The sequence below is a fragment of the Coturnix japonica genome, chromosome 2 (assembly GCF_054131305.1).
Source record: "Coturnix japonica strain WE chromosome 2, WE-NBRP24, whole genome shotgun sequence".
In the NCBI taxonomy this organism is placed as follows: domain Eukaryota; kingdom Metazoa; phylum Chordata; class Aves; order Galliformes; family Phasianidae; genus Coturnix; species Coturnix japonica.
Window position 1 is genome coordinate 53,961,842 of NC_140664.1, and position 18,204 is coordinate 53,980,045.

At 49.8% G+C, this 18,204-nt stretch overlaps 1 protein-coding gene across 5 annotated transcripts in view; it reads right to left on the minus strand.

Annotated features, from left to right (window-relative positions):
• RIPOR2 (RHO family interacting cell polarization regulator 2) overlaps positions 1-17,578 on the minus strand; it is a 49,646-nt gene extending 32,068 nt beyond the window's left edge. For 3 of the 5 annotated variants that reach the window (XM_015855158.3, XM_015855159.3, XM_085537586.1), the window contains exon 1: positions 17,487-17,578. In XM_015855158.3, the coding sequence (XP_015710644.2) occupies positions 17,487-17,547 (61 nt within the window). In that variant the 5' untranslated portion in view covers positions 17,548-17,578. Of the gene's footprint in view, positions 1-6,341; positions 6,545-17,486 lie in introns of those variants that run through there. The other 2 variants (XM_085537585.1, XM_085537587.1) reach the window with 1 other exon arrangement.
• Between the last annotated feature and the right edge of the window lie 626 nt (positions 17,579-18,204).

Below are 18,204 nucleotides of genomic sequence, written 5' to 3' on the forward strand. Positions count from 1 at the left end.
TGCGGTGTTCTCTGTCACTATAGCAGGAGATATACTAAAAGACACGGTCTTGTGAGATGTAATAAAACTAGCAGAATGCAGAATGGACTGTGCTACTGCTGGTAGCAGTCAGGCTGCTCCTCTAACTCCACAACCATAAGCAGGCAACTACTATAAGGCTGCCCATGTCTGTTGGGTAGAGTTGTAACTTCTCAGCAGGGATCACAAAAGGTAATGAAGCCATCTTGCAACTTTGCCAGCACTAATGGTAAGAGCTGGGGATTCAGCAGCCCTCGGTGGCCATGTGAGCTGCTGTCCCTTACTGACCAGACGTCACCCTTGGATGAGCCCAGCAGTGAGATCCGAAAGCAGCTGAGTGAGCCAGCCCTGATGTAACGACATGTGACTCTGGTGGGAGTCATTTGGCAAAGATCCATGATGAGCACTGACCTAAAGCTGTATGTCAGGTATAAGCAGGAGAATGACCTGATTTCATAGACCGTGTAAGCAAAGAACATAAAAACCTCCCCCTTGTCAGGAGAGAAAAACAGTGGTGTAGCAGTGTTTAATCCCAAACCACCCTTAGGAGCGCTGCTTTCTCCTCTCACTTTGCACCACTAATTCTGTTTACAGCCCTCATTTCTTTGCATGTACAAGAAACTAAATTCACCAAGCTCTGTGTAGGACGGTGTGGGTAAGTGGTGGGCTACTCTACGGGTTGTTGGGTTTGCTCCAGCCAAGACAAACCAACCACTGCCATACTCAGTATCCCCTCCGGGTTCACTCTAACATAAGCAAGCGTGAGATAAATTAAACAAGCCAGGCAGGCTTTTCATCCCTGAAAGTAAAACATCGCTGTTGTCAAACCCTTTCAGCTGCTAATGAGATGCAAACACTTTGCTGCTCCTCTTTAAATACTTGGGATTAGGGAGACTTAAAATGCCTTCCATGTTTACATGATAGTTCTGTTTCCAGGAGTGTCTTAATGGCACACTGCCCGTTAATATATTGTTGAAGATACACTGCTGCACAGTTTAGGGCAGAACTGTCCTTAAAGCCGGACATTTTTGTCCCAGGTGTGAGCACTGAAGCAATCAATTTATTTAATCTTTCCAACACTTCACAAGTGTGCCTGTTCCCAAAGCATTGCCATAGAAGTCCTGTGTTACTTCATTTGTACTTGGCCACGGTGTACAACTGAAGTTCCTCCCTGGAACATCAAACAATGGAACACTGTCCGCGCACAGCCCAGCGAGGCCGTGTATTCTGATGGAACTGCCGTTCCTTGGCTGCAGCTCATCTGCACTCACAACTCGAATCTTACATTAGACAAGAGCTGACGTAGATGACCCCAATTATTTGTTTTAATTTAAAGTTACAGTAGAGCTTGGTATTTTTCTGATGGCAATCTTTTCAAGTCTCCTGTGAAGAAAGGCTTGAGGGAGTTGGGCTTGTTCAGCCTGGAGAAGGCTCCAGGGGAACCTCATTGTGGCTTTATGGTATTTAAAGAAGAGCTTTTAAGCAGGAAGGAGAGGGACTTTTTACATCATCTGTCCAACAACAGTGACAGGACAAGGGAGAACAATGAGGCTCAGAACTGATATGAGGATGAAATAGCGCCTGTTGCCTGGGAAGCCTGTTCCAGCGCCTACTGCTATTAATGCTGGCGAACAACCCCAAGCTCATATAGTTTACTGCTACAGACATGGCCAGTGCAAACCTGATGAGACTCTTGATTATACAGTAAGTAGAGCTAGTTGAGTTCAATTGGTAAATTGGCCTTGCTACTAGTTACCATTTAAATCTTTAAAGATACAGAGACATGAAAGATAAACCAAGGCTAGATTAAACAGATCTGACAGCATTTATAGTGCTGAACTAACTACAAGGCAATTATCTGGTGGAACTTTTCATCGCGTAAATGAAGGCTGCATGCATCTCAGGACAGGCCCACTTTTCCATGTGGAAACACACCAGGACCATCACAAGCCAATGAAAATTTCCCAGGCATGGCACCGCACTCTGTCCTCCACTGCCCTCCTGCTCTTTCCTTGTTCTGTTCTCTGTTGAGGCTTCTGCATTTTCCAATTCACATAACAACAACAATGGGCACGGGCTGCCGTTCTGCATACAGGAAAACAAGAATGCAACGACTCTATCCTTAAAAAGAACATCGGGCAGCTTCTGCTTGCAGCGTAGGGCACAGAAGCCAAATGTGCTGCAAGCCCCTCCAACCTGGTTGCGCCTGCAGCAAGGCTCTGTGGTCCCATTGCTCTATGACTGCAAAGAAAGCAAAACCTTGGCTTTGCTAGCAGGATTTTAAGCTGATTATTCCCTTAGCCATGGCATCAGCTGGTCTTACCATTTTTAATATGGCCTCGGTTTGGTTCTGTGTAGCAGAGATGATTTAATGAGTGTTTCCAGCTCTTGGGTTCATTAATCTAAACGTCTGATAAAGCAAGCAGTCCCCTTTGCTCACTTTGGCAGATGTCTATTCTTATTAAAAAGATGCGTTTATCTAATAGATGCGGCCTGCGAGCGTTACGCTGAATTCAGGAAAATGCCTCATGCTTCAAAGAGCACCTCACAGCCAATTGCTCCCCAGCTCAGTCTGCCCTGTGCAAAAACCCAAGTCCTTCTCTGAACCAACCAAATGGCATTTTGTGGATGTACTGATCGAGACAAGGAAAGGGCATTCATTCATGCAGGGCTTGACACATCACACACTTGACTGAGCAGCAGTATTTTTTCAGCAGCTCCATCACCCACAAGCACGCCTGTACGTTTGGGATGGCTTCTGTTACCATAACCCAATGATGCTTCCAGTGATGGGCAGAGAAGGTGCCTCTGCACCCAGGGAAATGTCCTGGCCAAAGACCACTTGCTGGGATGTCATTGCACAAAGGTGCAGTAGAAGCCCCTACAGTTACAGTTTTAAGCCCAAACGTTTTACTTAGAGGCAAACAGTGGAGGTTAAGTTACTTAATTAAGGAAAAAGTCTTTTCCCTACTGCCATACAACCAGAAAACGTCCATGTAGCAAAGCTACATCCCCCTTCCCACCTGCCTGCCCCAGGTTTTACCAAGGGCCTGAGCCCCACACACTCCCATACACCAGCTCCACAAACCACATCTGCCCTCTGAGCTGCTTCAGTCTTCCAGCAGGAGTAAGGGAAATCTAACTGAAGGAAGAGGCACTGGGAGACAGAACAAGCAGTGGGGGCTGCTCAGAGGTATTTCAGAGGGAAAGGCAGCAGCAATACTTAGCCTTGCCCCATCTGCCCAAGTGCAAACATCCCACGGGGATTTGCAGGTGCTTATTTGCCTATCTGCCTCCAACACTGTAAATAGGTTCAGTGATATGACAAGAGGCAACGACCTCAAGTTGTGCCATGGGAGGTTCAGGTTGGGTATTAGGAAAAATTCCTTCTCGGAAAGAGCAGTCAGGCAGTGGCACAGGCTGCCCAGGGAGGTGGTGGGGTCACTGTCCCTGGAGGTGTTCAAGAAATGTGTGGATGTGGCACTGAGGTCAGTGGGCATGGTGGGGGTGGGTTGATAGTTGGATTAGATGATCTTAGTGATCCCTTCCAACTGGAATGATCCTGTGATTCTATTCCTTTGGTCAGCTTGAACAGGGAATAGCTAAACATGAATAGGTAGGGTTGGTCAAGGCTGACCTTCTGTGGGCATGAAGGCAGGCTGCAACAACACATGGCAGAGACGATGAACCCACCACTTCAGGGACAACTACAGAGGTTTTCTCTGCTGCAACTCCTCAAGCCTTTCTGGGGTTGATGGGTGGGTGAAGTTTTCCCATCGGTGCTATTTTTAGGACAAAACCAAGTCTGCCCAATCTCTGGGTGTTGCAGTCTGTGTCATGTGGGGTTTTGTTGAATTAAAGACTAAAAGTGCCTTGGAGAAGTGATTATCTGAAATCAATCGGTGGCTGGAGGCCCACCAGCTGCTGCCTGACCCTGGTGGCTGCAGCACATCGGGTGCTTGGGGCTGGCAAGAGCAGGCATTCAGCAGCAAGGCTGAGGCTTTAAAAGGGCTGGGAGAAGGCATGTGTTATTGTGGCTGTTCCTTGGGTTGCGCTGCTTCCAGGGAACTGTCAGCTTCAATTTGTGCCTCCCATTGAGGAGAAGAAAGATGCTCCCATACTTCGGGGCTAATCTGTCATTTCTTTTGTACTCGGCGGGGGGAAGAATGAGAGGATCCCCTTGTAACGTGAAAACGGAGCAGAAACAGACACATTTAAAGAAAAACAATAAAAAAGCAGCTCTTGCGTCACACTCAGAGGACTTGCTCCTTACAGAGGCCACCTCGTGCAGAGTCTGGATACAAAGAGAGAGGCGAGGTCGGTGCTTGCAGCTGCCAAAAAAGCAACTGCGGTGCCCTGAGGGACTGGGGCAGCACGTCCTGGGGCTGCTCAATGAGCAGGGCTGCAGTAAAACCAGAGCAGCCAGGGCACTGTGTGGAGTAGGCGAGTGGGGAGCACCACTCTCAGCCCTCCCTGAGGCACAGCTGTGCAGGGAGGAGCTGGTGCATCCCTTTTGCCTTTATCGTTTCCAAAATCTATGCACGGGCTGCCTGTCCCCCGGCTGCACGTAGCACTGGGACAGAGGCAGAGCAGCCAGCCCTTTTTTGGACAAGGCAAATGCTGCCTCTCGCTTTCTCTGCTGCTTCTTCACAGCGGGGAGGTCAGGGCACTGCCTGCGAGTCACCTGGCTTCTGGCTGGGCTCTGGAATAACCACACTGGGCTCTGGGGGTTCGTGGGTGCACTGCGGTGGGGTTCGGGATATGCTTTGTACAGCTGTCACCCTGAGCGCTCATAGAATAACTTGAAGTTGGAAGGGACCCACAAGGATCACTGAGTCCAACTCCAAGTCCTGGCTCTCTACAGGACCATCTGAAATCCAAACCTTGTGTCTTAGAGCAGTGTCCAAACACTCCTTGAGCTCCAGTCCTTGGGGCCGTGCCCTGAGCCCTGTGCAGCCCGTTCCATGCCCACCGCCCCTGGCACAGCTCCACGCTCTCAACTCCCTCAGACCCTGTCACTGTCTCCGAGAGCAGAGCTCAGTGATTCCATAAAGCTGAATGAAATGGCCGTGTGCCTTGAGAGCACAGAGAGGCAGAGCACCCTTCTCACATAGAGATGCCAGGCACCCCTCCTGCACAAACCCCAGATTTCTCCCATTACACCGCTCATTCTGTTACAGAGAAGCACTAAGCCATAACTGTGTCGTTACTGCAGAGAGCAGTAAGGAGATATGGAAAAGCAAACTGCTCTGTTCTTCAAGCAGGAACCTGGAAATGCACTGCACCTGTTGCTCCTCAAAAGGCAAATGGAAACAAACAAAATTCCCTCATCTTTCCAAGGAAGTGCTGCTCAGATGCTGACATTTAAAGCAAGGTCATGGATGCTGGGATTTTCAGAGTCCACACAGAGCAAGTTAGTGCTGTACTAACGAGCAGCACAGGCACCATCTTAAGTGACTATCCAAGTGATTTAATCAGTGACTACAAAGATGTTATATTTATGGAAGAAAAGGTGGATGTGGTGCCTTGGGACTCACAGTGCTCCACATATACCCACCTGTGCCTACTGAGGTGTGGAGGCCGTCTGGGATGATCTGTGCCACTGTGGCTACAGTGGACATCAATCTCCATCAATTCTGCTGGGGAATATGAGGGTAATGCTGCAGCTTGCGAGCACTCCTGCCCTGGGCTCCGGCTGTGTGACAGCATCAGAGCGCAGTCACGAAGGTGAGCACAGTGGTGCTCACGGCCAGATGAGTGGGCGCAGAGATTGGGCTGGGAACATATAAGGCTCCTGACAGGAGGAATGGCCACACACACACACAGACACACACGCACCGTATCCAGAAAGCTTTGCAGAACTTTGATTGAGGGGCAGCGGGGTGCCCGGCTGCCCAGCGGTGGGAAAGTCGGCCCCAGGATCAGGGCGACCTTTTGTAACCGGGGCAAACCTGGGAGCAGCGCCAGGCTGTGATGTGTTTGCATCAGCCCTTGGGAAACGAGCCAGAGACCAAAAGGAGAACTTAAGAGGGTCTGAGCTCTCCTCAGCCGTAATACCATGGAAGCTTACTGGAAATAGAAAGACAGCAACCGAGGAAACGCCGAGACTCTATTTTAGGATGGAACCAAGGCAGTGCACTTCTTGCTAATACGACGGCAGCCCCCCGCGCGGCTCTCCTTACCCTTTACGGGCACCCCGAGGATTTCACCTCATTTACACGGCGAAACCCGCAGACCCCCGCTCCCCTCCTCAGTCGCTCACCCCGCAGCCCCGGCCTCGGCTCGGCGAAGCTCCGAGGATCCCGGCCCTCGACCCCCGGTACCTGCAGCTATCGCCGTGTCCCCGCGGCTCACAGCGCACCCCGGGACATGCTTTGCCCTCTGCCTCCGTAGCCCCGGGCTCCTCGGGCACAGCGGCGCTCCATCCTCAGAAAAAATTCACGATAATAATTTAAAGAATTGTTCCTGTTGTTTTTAAAGTGGAGGGGTTCAGGCTGCCTCTATTCGCACTGCCCGCTGCTCTGGCAGTCAGCTCAGCAGCCGCCGGCTTTTCCTCGCCGAGCTACGGGAGGAGGAGGAAGAGGAGGAGGAGGCGGCGCTGCCCGCCCCCGCCGCGGTGAGGGCGGTGCGGGACCCCGGCGTGTTCCCAGTGCAGCACCCGCAGCTGTGAGCCTCTTTCTGGGAGGGCTGTGCGGCCCCGGGGGCGAGCCCCGCACTTTTGACTTGCCCCATTATATCTTTCTGGTGTGTAGCAAGAGGAGAGGGGCGAGGAGTGCTCTCCTGCCCTCTCGCTGTCCCGTCTGCTGCTGGCAATAATGTACACAGGTCCAAAAATGGAGAGTTTGCCATAGGATTTGCTGTCCCCCCCCCCCCCCCCCCGACAGAAGGGCTGCAGAGCCCTTCACCAAGCTCTTTCCATTTCTCTGAAGTACATATTGATCCAACACCTTTAACTGACTTCAAGCAAAACTCAAACCTATGCCTTGTGTAGATGCACCTTAACACCTCATTAATATCTTTACTTGTTTTTAGTACTGAATGCAAGTGGAAGAGGAAGAGGGAGAAGTACCAGGGGACCCCAGCAAGGCTGTGGGCTCGGTAAATTGGCACAATTTGGGTGGTGGCTCAAGAAGACCCTACTGATACTCTTCCTAATGCCTGGATCCTTCCCCACTTAGGTCACATTCACCCTTCCAAATGTCAGTGTTGTGTGTGGAGCACGCAGGGTGATATTGTGTGAAGAAGATTGTGAAATGGCAGCAAAAATAAGAGTTTGGTTTCCACAAAGCACTCTGCTCAGAGGAAAAATAAAACCTCACCGAATAGAAAGAAAAAAATCCCAGCTGCCAACTCCAGCTGACCTACAATCTTAAGTCATTTCCAGCAGTATTAATGAACATGTGGTATTTATATCGTATGCTGAAAATAAACAGCACCCTGAAGCCTTCAGATGTAGAAACAACAGAAAATTACTCCAGACTCTCTAAAAGCACGCGTGAGAAGCAGAGAGGATGCCACTGGCACCATAGTGCTGCTGTAGGGTCCAGGGCGTGTTTTTAGGGTCAGCCCTGCAGGTCTTATCTCCATGTGTTCCACGTGGGATGTGAATGGGGAGGGCATGGAGAAGTTGCTTTCTGGAATAAAACAGCTGCGTGTTTCGAGCTGTGGAATGTCAGGGGAAGAGAAGAGGGAATATTTGTGGCAATGCTGAAAGCTATAAATGTCTCATCATGCATACTTAATATGCTTTTGAGTCCATTTCAGCCTTTTAGGGGGTGGCAGCTCTCACTGTGGAAGTCTAGTTAATTTGTTATAGGTTTTCAGCGCTGTCAGCTAATTGCAGCATCTGACTACAACCTTGTGCCTCCCACAGTAGTTCCTGGCAATTACTCTGTGTGCCCCACGTTGCAAACTCCCTCTGGCCTCATCAGCCTTCTCTTCCAGAAGATTTTTTGAACCTAAGGTTGCAGATGTAAATGCCTCCTTCATTTGCAGCCTGCTCTTTCAAGGAAATGTTCTCCGTCCTATGCAAATACATATGCTGAGGGATGTGGGAACTGTTTCTCTTGGTTTCTCAATACTGTTTTGCATAGTAAACGTGGAAGTCTAATTCCCTTCTGTCACCTCTAGGCCTACATGTGTTCCCATTTCCCTGCTCTCAGGGCTGCTGCTTGGTTTGAGGATGGTCTAAATAAAATCTTTGCTCCACACAGTCCTTCCTAGCACATATTCATCATGACACACATGCTTTTGAAAGGATCGGGTCAGTCATTCCACGTGTGTCTTGTTTTGCTAATTCAGTGGAAAATGCCAGAGAGCTCTGCTTCCCTCCGTCATTAGGCAGGACCCAAAGCTGCCATTGTATTGTGGCCATGGTCATGCTACTACCCCTATAAATTATTCACTGGATTGCACTGTAATCTGCTGTCATGTTAAAAATAGGTCAACACAAATGTCCTCAGTGCAATTTCCAAGTGACAACAGCAAAACCGATTCTGGCTTTATCTCTACAAGAGAGACTGACCTCTGCAAAACAGCAATTGCCAGTTGTGCTGCACTTACATATCCCTGCCGGGCTTCTGTGCACCTTTACAAGCAACACTTCCAGCCACAGCCACGCTGTACTTGAGAGATCTAAGCCTGAGTTCTTCAATTACCTGCTAGGCTTCACAGGGGCACTCTGCTTTCTATTAGCCTTTGCTCTCAGGCCAGAGAGCAAATCACGCTTCCCAGGGGAGAGATTAGAGCATGCCTAAATGCTATGCTACTCCCAGACACCTGGAAGGCTTCTTGGAAGGGCCAAGCAGGATTTTCTGGCTGATACATATCATAGAATCACAGAATGGTTTGGGTTGGAAGGGACCCCAAAGCCCACCCAGCCCCACCCTGTGCCATGGGCAGGGCTGCCCCCCATCAGCTCAGATGCCCAGGGCCCCATCCAACCTGGCCTGGAGTGCCTACAGGGATGGGGCACCACAGCTTCTATGGGCAGCTGTGCCAGCACCTCATCACCCTCTGAGGAAAAAATTTCTTCCTGACATCTCACTTGAATCTCCCATTTTTGAGTTTAAAACCACTGCCCCTTGTCTTGTCACTACACTCTCCAATAAGGAATCCTTCCTTGTCTCTTCTGTAGTCCCCGTTAAGTGCAGCAGAGCAAAGCAGTCACCTTCAGGCCCACTGCCACTGTCCTCTACAGAAATGTGGAAAGATGGAGGCTTGTGGGGAACTTGTACCCCCATCAAATTCTCTGAGGGAGGGCCCTGTGAGGATCACAGTGAGAGTGTGGGATATCCTTGTACCTTCTCTGTTGTACCACAGGGACACGTGTCTGCCATGCAGATAGACATCCCAGTCCTGGCTGACTTCAGACACCTAGAATCTGGGGGCTGGGGTTGGCAGACACCTCAGTGGCAGTGCTCAGCACATCGTGCAGACGGCGATTTGCATGGATGTATCTCATCAGCACATTTGTGTCAGCAAGAGGCTGGAGGAAGTGGCCACTAGACAGTGGCCTGGGGCTTTGGATGTCTGAGGTAGATTAGGCCCGCCCCAGCCCTCATGGAAGACTATTCGTACTTTTTTTTTTTTCCTACTGTAACTCCTTGCTTTGTTTCCATGGAAGTCTCCATACCCTTTGGTGTGGGAGGGAGTGCCTGGGTGCATTTTCACCTCCTGGACAGACATCCCATACAAGATTCCTACAGCAGGTGGCAGGCCCAGGAAGGCTCCTATAGGAACACAGGTAGCGAACCTGGGACCTCAGTCTAAAAAGGAGGTGAGTGATCAGGTTTGAGAGCAGAGAGCAAGACTGTTGCATTATCGGAGAGGTAAAAGCCAAGGACTTGACACTGATTATAAGCAACCCGGGCAGGGCTGGCCATGCACAAATTTAACTCTTTTCTCAGCTAAACATGCAGCATCCTCGAGTTGGTTACTCCATTCCCATATTTCCACCTTCTCTGTCAGATGGGGCTGCTTGGTACATCTGGCCTGTGTTCACTGCCCTCCTGTGGCACTTGTTGCTTGCCTTCTGCTGCCTGTTAGAACTCGCTTGTTTTTCTGCTCACACCCTTTAACCACTGTGCAACTATTTCCCCCCTTGTACTTCCCGTCACTGTGTGGCTGCTCCACCCTCAGGTTCCCCATTTTACTTTCTTCTTCATGTTGCTTTTGCAGCTCTCACGGCACTTTATGGGAAATAAAAAGGTCACTTCAGCTGATGTTCTGCAGAGGTTCAGAACAGATTCAATCTCCCAGGACCTCTGGCCAGATGCTCAGCACAGCTTTGGGAATGACTAACGTGTACATAAGTCAGTGGATGTACCTTGTGGCAGTGGACATGTTAACAAGCCTACACCCTACCAGCCCTCAGATACCTGTCCTAGGGAAGCAGGAGGAAGGAGCCACTGACCATACTGTATTTCCCCCCAGAACCATCTCCCTTTGGGGTCAAGTCAGTGGGCAGCAGCCCCTCTCCCAGGCAGGTTTTGGTGGCCATGGCAAGGAGCAGAGGGGTTGGAGGGAGCAGCACATTCCAGTTCCTCAGCCTGCTTAGCAACCAGGGCGGGCTGAGTTGCTCTTGTGCGCGCTGAGTGTGTGGATGGCATGTCTATTGCTGCAGCTCTACCCTAAGCTTTGTCCCTTGTTGTTTTCAAAACGTGTTCCTTGTTTGCTAATTTAAGTTGCACGGAGATCTGCTGGAAATTCATTTTGCTTTCCTGAACAGCTGAAAGTCAGCAAAGCAATGCAATGATCAAAGCCACTGTAGTGATCAGAGAGCTAAAGTGCCAGTGATAGTGTCAGGCTGCTTTTTGGGAGCATGGCTGTCAGGCAGCCTCCTCTGAGCTGAGCTGAGCCCTTGCTGCTGGATGGCCTCAAAACCTGGCTCCCACATTGCCCAGAGGGGTGAGGAGAGTGGGGGGCTTCTTTGAGGAACGAAGTGTGGACCTACAGGTCCGGTGCCTCCTCAGAGTGCCCTATCAGACTGTCTCCAGGACACGATTCATCCCTGTGGACAGAAGTCTTCCTGCTGGGATCATCTTGAATATTTAAGCCCTCTCTTGGCTCCTTCCTGCTTCTTGGTTCCTAGGTACTGCCTGCCTCAATCCTTACTATGTGTTCCCGCAGCAGGCTGAGCTCCTGCTATGTTTGAGTGTTTCTTTGGGATGGATAATAATGTCCACCTCCAAAACCTGCTGGTTTCAGCATGACTGCAGTTGAAATGGGGGCCCAACCACATCCAGACTGCCTGGAACTGTCTGGGCCAGCCCTATCCATGCCCACCTCATGTCACCAAGAGGGCACCAGGCCTGAAAGGTCATGAAGCACAGTTGTTAAATGGGATGAGGTACTGTGTGGTTGGAAGGGCCCTCTGGAGATCATCAGGTCCAACTCCATTCTAAAACAGGTTCCTAATAAGACAGTTTCATTACAGAAACCTAAGAGGAGTCCTCCGGTACAAAGGCTTTGGGCAGTTTCCATCCTCAGCATAAAACCAGCCTACAGATTTCTTCCAGCCAGACAGCAGCATGTTTACCCACACTGGGTCCCCAGTGCGAGATACCTCCAAGAAACCCCACAGCCCTCTTCCTCATTGCCGCATATTTCTGTGGCTTAAATATAGCAGATACAAAACAAGTGCAGCGCACATGAAATGCCATTCGGGGGAGCGCGCTGAACATGCTGCCTGAGTAACATAAGGAGCCCAAAGAGCATTTGCCAAATATTTAGGCTGAGATGCCAATGCAGAGAGGGGTCCTCTGTGCTGACCAGGCCCTCAGGCTGGTGCTGTGAGCATCTCTAAGGGGTATCTGTTGGGGAGGAGGGAGCCTGCCTGTGATCCAGCCAGCCCTGCAGCTGCAGGAGCTGCCTTCCCAGAGCTGTGACATGGCAATGCAGTGGGATTACACGACACCAGGGAAACGAGGCCAGTTTTTGAATGTCTGACCCTGGTAGTATATTCAGCACAGTGCTTTTTGAAGCAATTAATGACAACAGCTTGGCACCAATCAGTGGCTGGTGTTGCTGATTAAGCTAACTCTTCTTTGGCTTGTGGCCGGCAGCAGGAATAGAAAGGGCAGGAAGCTCCCCAGAGCGGCAGGAGAGGCAGAACAGCTCAGGACCTTCCCAGCTGCCTGTTTTCTGTGGGAAAACTGAAAAAAAAGTAATGGCCACCCAGCTCCAGGGCTGTGCTCAGCCATGCTGGAGGCTTGGCTTCTTAAGCTTCATCTGCAATGGGATTCCAGAGATGCTGCCCAGCTCCAAATCCATCTCCACCCATAAAATCTTTCATGCAAGGTGCTCCTGGGAAGGAAATCTGTCAGATGCGTGTGAATGCCTCATGTCGTGGCTTGATCACCAGAGCTGATATAACAAAAGCTCCCCTAAGTGTTCTGTTTATAAATAAGGCAGCTCCTCCAGATGCCACCACAGAAGTCAGCAGTTCCCTAGAGGAACATGCTGTGCTCTGCACATCATCTCCATTAAGAAACTGCACTGAGCTCTGGTCTGCTGATTTCTGAGGCAGTAAAAGGTCTCATTTGCTTTGCACTACCCCTGTGAGCTCCACGGCATCACCTGGGTCCTCTCCTATTTTCTTCTTTTTTCTTCCCAAGTAATAAAATATAGGTTTGCTTCTAGGAAGCTGTGTGCCGAGCTGTGCTTTCTCACATGATGAAACATGAGGTGTTGCAAGCACCTATGTGCAATGCCACTTGCACCTTGGGCAGTCACAAACATTCAGGGAAGTTGAGGGCTTTGCTTCCCAGGCATAATTTTCAAGTTCCAGCTCTGAATTTTCCAATTCCAGGCTCCTCGCACTTAAACCAGAGTAAGCCAGCATCATCCCCTTCATCTATAAGTTACACAGCACAGATCTTGCACTCAGCATTTCCTGGCAGTGCTGGTCTGTCACTGTGCCTCCCACCTGTCTGGAGTATTGTGTCCAGACCTGGGACCCCCAACACGAGAAAGACATGGAATTGTTGGAGTGGGTCCAGAGAAGGGCCGCGAAGATGCTCAGAGGGCTGGAGCATCTCTCCTATGAAGACAGGCTGAGGGAGTTGGGCTTGTTCAGTCTGGAGAACAGAAGGCCAAGGCATCCCACTACCTCTATTGCAGTGCCCCAGCAACATTGCCAAGTCCTCGGTTGCTCCGTCCTATCCCCTTGACTCATGCCATCATGCTGGTTTCTCTGTTTTTCTCTCATTTTCACTCACAGCCTTTACCCTCATGCTTCCTGATGGGCTGTGCTGTGGTGTCACGCCCTCAGCACACCAGCCTAGAGCCTTTGTTTTCAGCACAGAGAGCCGGAAGCGTTGAGCTGTGCCTTGCATCACTAAAGTGGGGAAGCTGTTTACCCTGTCAGCCCACCCCAGCCAGGCCACATTCATTTTGTGGTGTTAAGAAAGGGGCTGGATGACAAAAAAAGAACTTGTGTTTTACAGGGATCTGCAAGGGGGCTATCTAAAAACAGGAACCAAAAGGTGGGGAGGAAGGCAGTTTGGTGAGATGCTGGTTTGGAGAGCCTAGAAAGTCACCTCAGCACCAACACCTGCAGTCTCTGGCTGGCTAGTCACTTCCTTTTCTGTGAAGACTGGTTAAATGCCACTTGTTTATTATTTGACCTGTTTTTTCCCTCACTGCTGTTATTATTAGTGATCTAGAAATATTGCTGACAGACAGAAACCAAACAAGCTGCCTTCAAGACATGGAAGAAGGGGAAAAAAGATCAAAGATCTTCAATTAAAATACAGGGAGACGACAAAGCAGAATGTGCCCCTGATTCCAGATATTTTTAAATTCCAGGCCTGATCATCCCTGCGGCAACACCCCATTAAAAATAGGACTCCAGCTGCTCCAGGACAGCTGTGGAATTTCCGGGGTGGTGACGAGTGTCCCACGCAGCCCCTCACTCTGGATCAGTTTGGACCTACCCACACAGCCCACAGACCCAACCCTGAACAGCAGCTGTGCAGAGCAGGGGATCCAAGCAGTCAGCACAGACGGGAGCAAGAACAGCTGCTCCAATGCTGTGCAACCACCTTGCAACTCTGCCCTCATCTGGGCTGAGAAGGTCTGTCTGCGCTCTTGGAGAAATGTTCTTAAACCCAAGTTTATAGGCCAAACACCTCTTATTAAAATCCATCTATCTGGTTCAAGTGAACACTGTTGCCTTGGTGATGAGGAATTGGGACTTTTCCTTCCTCTGCACTGCAGTGAATGTGCCACATGCCTGTGCCATTGCGGGCATGGAAGATAAGCTAGAAGGACTCATGGGAGCTGCAGGACAACCATCTGTGGTCCCCCAGTAGTCACGCTGGCGATGCAAGACTGCTTGTCTTTGCTAAAGGCTTCCCATGTGATGGGTGCTCAGCATGTTGGGAGATAGGCATCTCAGACACAGTTTGGGCTGAAAAATAAGATAAACTATATCTCTGAGGAATACACCTGCTGAAATGTAGTGCTGCTGTGCACATGGGAACATCTTTAGTGGATGCAGCTTGCTCAAGATAGCAGCAGTTTGATGTGCTCCCTAGTCTGTGCAGTAGCTGGCTCTCAACAAAGAAGCATGGAAAGGAGCCTGGCCCCATGGACCATGGGCAAGCTGTGGCACCAGTCTTGTTGTGTGGCTTTAGACATGGTGCCTGACAGGTACTTCCAAGGAAAGTGTAATCTCTTGTGTTGTTTTAGGGGTGAGAAAGGTTGCTTAACCTGAACTGTTGCTAAATGAGGAACGTGTCTCAACTTCGGGGAACTCTGAGTTAATCATAGAATCATAGAATGGTTTGGGTTTGAAGGGACTTTTAAGATCACCTGGTTCCAACCCCCCTGCTATAGGCAGGGACACCTCCCTGTAGACCAGGTTGCTCGAAGTCCCATCCTGCCTGGCCTCCAGTGCTTCCAAGGAGGGGAATTCACAGTGCTCTGTCAGTAAAGGTGCAACAGCCTTGCAGTGGGTCCTGACCTACTCAAGGAATAGTGAGAAATAGTACTTGGTACTGCATGAGAGCTTGACTAAGAAACCTGAAATGATGTAGATCAATTAGGGATGTGCTGGATATAGATATATATACACACAAGTATGAGTAGGAGATCATCTGATTTGTCCCTAGTGTAACAGGGATGATCTGCTACATGCTGGTGTCTACATCCCTGAGATACTGGTCCCAGGAAGATCCATGAAAATATCAAAAGCCTTAAAACTCACACTTTATACAGAAACAGCCATGGACAGTGGTCTGTTTGACAGAGGTCAGAGTGGTGTGAATATAATCTGTGGGCAGCTGTATGAGGCACACACCTACAGCTTTGACAGATGTGAAAGAAAAAAAAGAGAGAGAGAACAAAACAAACCCACACCCTCAGAACTATGGTTTGAAGATCCCAGCTGCCAAATGGCTCCAGCTGGCCCAAAAACCCACAGCCAGTTTTTAGCTGGTACACGCTCTGTGCAGTTTGGGGTTTCAGGTGTTACAGTGGTGTTGGCTCTGCCTAATGTTCCCTGTGAGGTACCAGGGAGGGTGTGCCCAGCCCCCAGCCTTAGCAAGCCTTTGACAGAAATAGATTTCTTGTGTAGTTACACAGCAGCAGTGTTTTAACCAGTCTAAAACTAAGCAAGCATGAGAGCACAGGTGCTGGCACAGCACCCTGAGGGTTTAATGTAGTTAGAGAAGTTAATTTGCTGAGCTCTTCTCCTCCAAACCCTAGCAGGCAGGATGGACATCTTACCCTGATAAGAAGAGCAGGTCTATCCCCAGGATGGGTGCACTTACATAGTCTTGGGAGATCAGCAGGAGCACCACAAAGCACAGCAGACCCAGCAGACCCACTAGAGGTTTTGTCAGGCACAGATCTGCTCCTGCACACAGGCAGGTGCTGGAGAGGTTCCTATCTTTGCTATTGCCCATTATTTTTTCCCCTGCACCCTGTAATTGAAACTGGCATTGCACTTTCCTATGCCAAAACCAACCACCAAAAATTTACCTGCTAATCTGCTCAGGAGAACAAAGAGAGGGATGAAGGGGAGGCTGAATGCTGTGCCATACTAACATGGGGCTTCCAGCTGTAGGTCTGGGAGCCAGCATCCTGCTGTGAGCTGCATGTGGATGGAGTGGGAGATGTGGGCACCAGCCCTTAGGCTCACAGAGTGACCCAGTTTGGAAGGGACCTCATAGGATGCCTCTTGCACCCAGCAGGGTCATGGAGAGGTTCTAAGGATGTTCCTGCCCTAGAAAAGCCAGTATCTCCTCTGGCTGTGCTGGATCAGCCCTGCCAGAATCAACATAGCTGGGAGGCTCAAAAGGACTTCTCAAGTGCTATATCTTTCCAGATACAAATATCAAATGCATTCATCTCCTACCCTGCTGGTTAAGAACATCAGTTACAGACTTCAGAAACAGCAGCAACACGTAAATCCCATCACAGAAACCCACACGGAATAGGAGCAGGTTGCTGATCATTGCAAGAGGCAGTCTCTCCCCTGTGCGAGGGTGAGCTGTGGGAATGCAGTTCCCAGCACAGGCTGATCTGGCCCAGGGGTGCCAGCTCCTCCAGGGGCTGTTGGGATTTTTGCCCAAATGCAAATACTCTGACCTCTCCTTTCTGCAAATCCTTTGCCCCTCTGAGCTAGAACTATGACACAGGGCAAGGAGCCGGGTCATATATACGTGAGAAATGTATCTGAGCACAGACAGTACATCACTGAAGTTGCTTTCTTTTCTGGGCTGATGCCTTTCAGTGAGGCTCGGATAACTTGATTTGGCACCATTCAATGCTAAGTTTTCCATACCAACCGCAGTTGAGCTTTGTTTAAATGAGGTTTGCTGAAGCAGTGCTGCAAGTGAATTTAAAGGGTCACAGTCCCTGGAGCTGGTCCAGACGGCTCTTTGTGCCTCCAGCTCCCTTGGAAACTGCTTAGGGCTGGGAGATTTGCATGAGCCATGTCCCCCAGCCTCACTCAAGTGCAAGGGGGAGCAATGAGCAAGGCACAAATTATACCCTGTGGGCCCCCTCCAGTTGTAGGGATGAGCAACTATGGCATCAACTCTACCCTGGGCTGCAGAGGCCAGAGAGGGGGAGGCTAATTTTGCAGAGATTATTAAGGTAGCCCATTGCCTGCAGCCCCTAATGCTTGAAGGGCAGCTGCACGTGTGGCATTGAATGGCGAATGTGCAGCTTTGCAGCTGTTGTAGTAAACACACTTGGTGTGTCTGCCTAGCTTTCTTCTTCTGCAATAAGCTTCTTGCTGAGGAAGCAAGCTGCTGAGTGGTGTAAAAGTTATTTTTATTGTGTCTGGGGTTGCTTTTGTTCCCCATTCTCTCAGGGAAAGAAAAAAGAAAGCCTGATTACCCTGACACTTCGGATTCAGTAAAGAACTTCAGATTTACCCAAGAAATACCACCCAAGCTAGGAACTGCCTTTAGCCTGTGCAGGAGAAGGATTAGTTGAATAAAAGATGACTTTACCTTCCTCAAAGGCATCGTCTTCTTCCCCAGATACAACCAGGTCTTCTTGAATGTGCTGCATCGTGGTGAGGGTGCAGCTCAGGGCAGCAGCCAGAACTGAATGCTCATACCGGTTCCTACACTAAGAGAGGCTATTTCCTCTCACTGGTTTCCTAAGCATCGTGGTTGCAACAGCTTCCGCTTCTGCCTTTGTGAAAGCAGACTCATTCATACAAATACTGGGAACTATTGGTGATGGGTGGATGGTTGGGCTGGGTGATCTTGTAGGTCTTTTCCAACCTTGGTGATTCTATGATTCTGTTTCTATGAAATAATGCTCCACAGTCTTACTGATGGCCTTGGGAGCAGCTCTGAGTTGTGGAGAGGAGGTGGTAGGAGGGTAGAGGCAAGTAGAGATCAGCAGAGCCATAGGCATCTGGAGCAAAACTTTCTGCCAATAACAGGCATGTTATTTGTAGATCTCTGTCACTACTAATTCTGCATCTCACCATTCCTTTCACTGGCTGTTCTCTGAAATTTATGAAGCAAGTTGGCTCCCTCCTGCCAGGTCCCTCAGTTTATAAGAGGGCCATACCCAGAAACTTAGGCTTGCAAAAAACCACACTTGGTGTGTACATTCAGGTGATGCTCGAGCCTTGGATAGTCCCGTTGCTTCATGAGGCCACTCACATGGCATTCATGTGCACACACAGCTGTGGGGGCTGAAACTGGTTGCCTG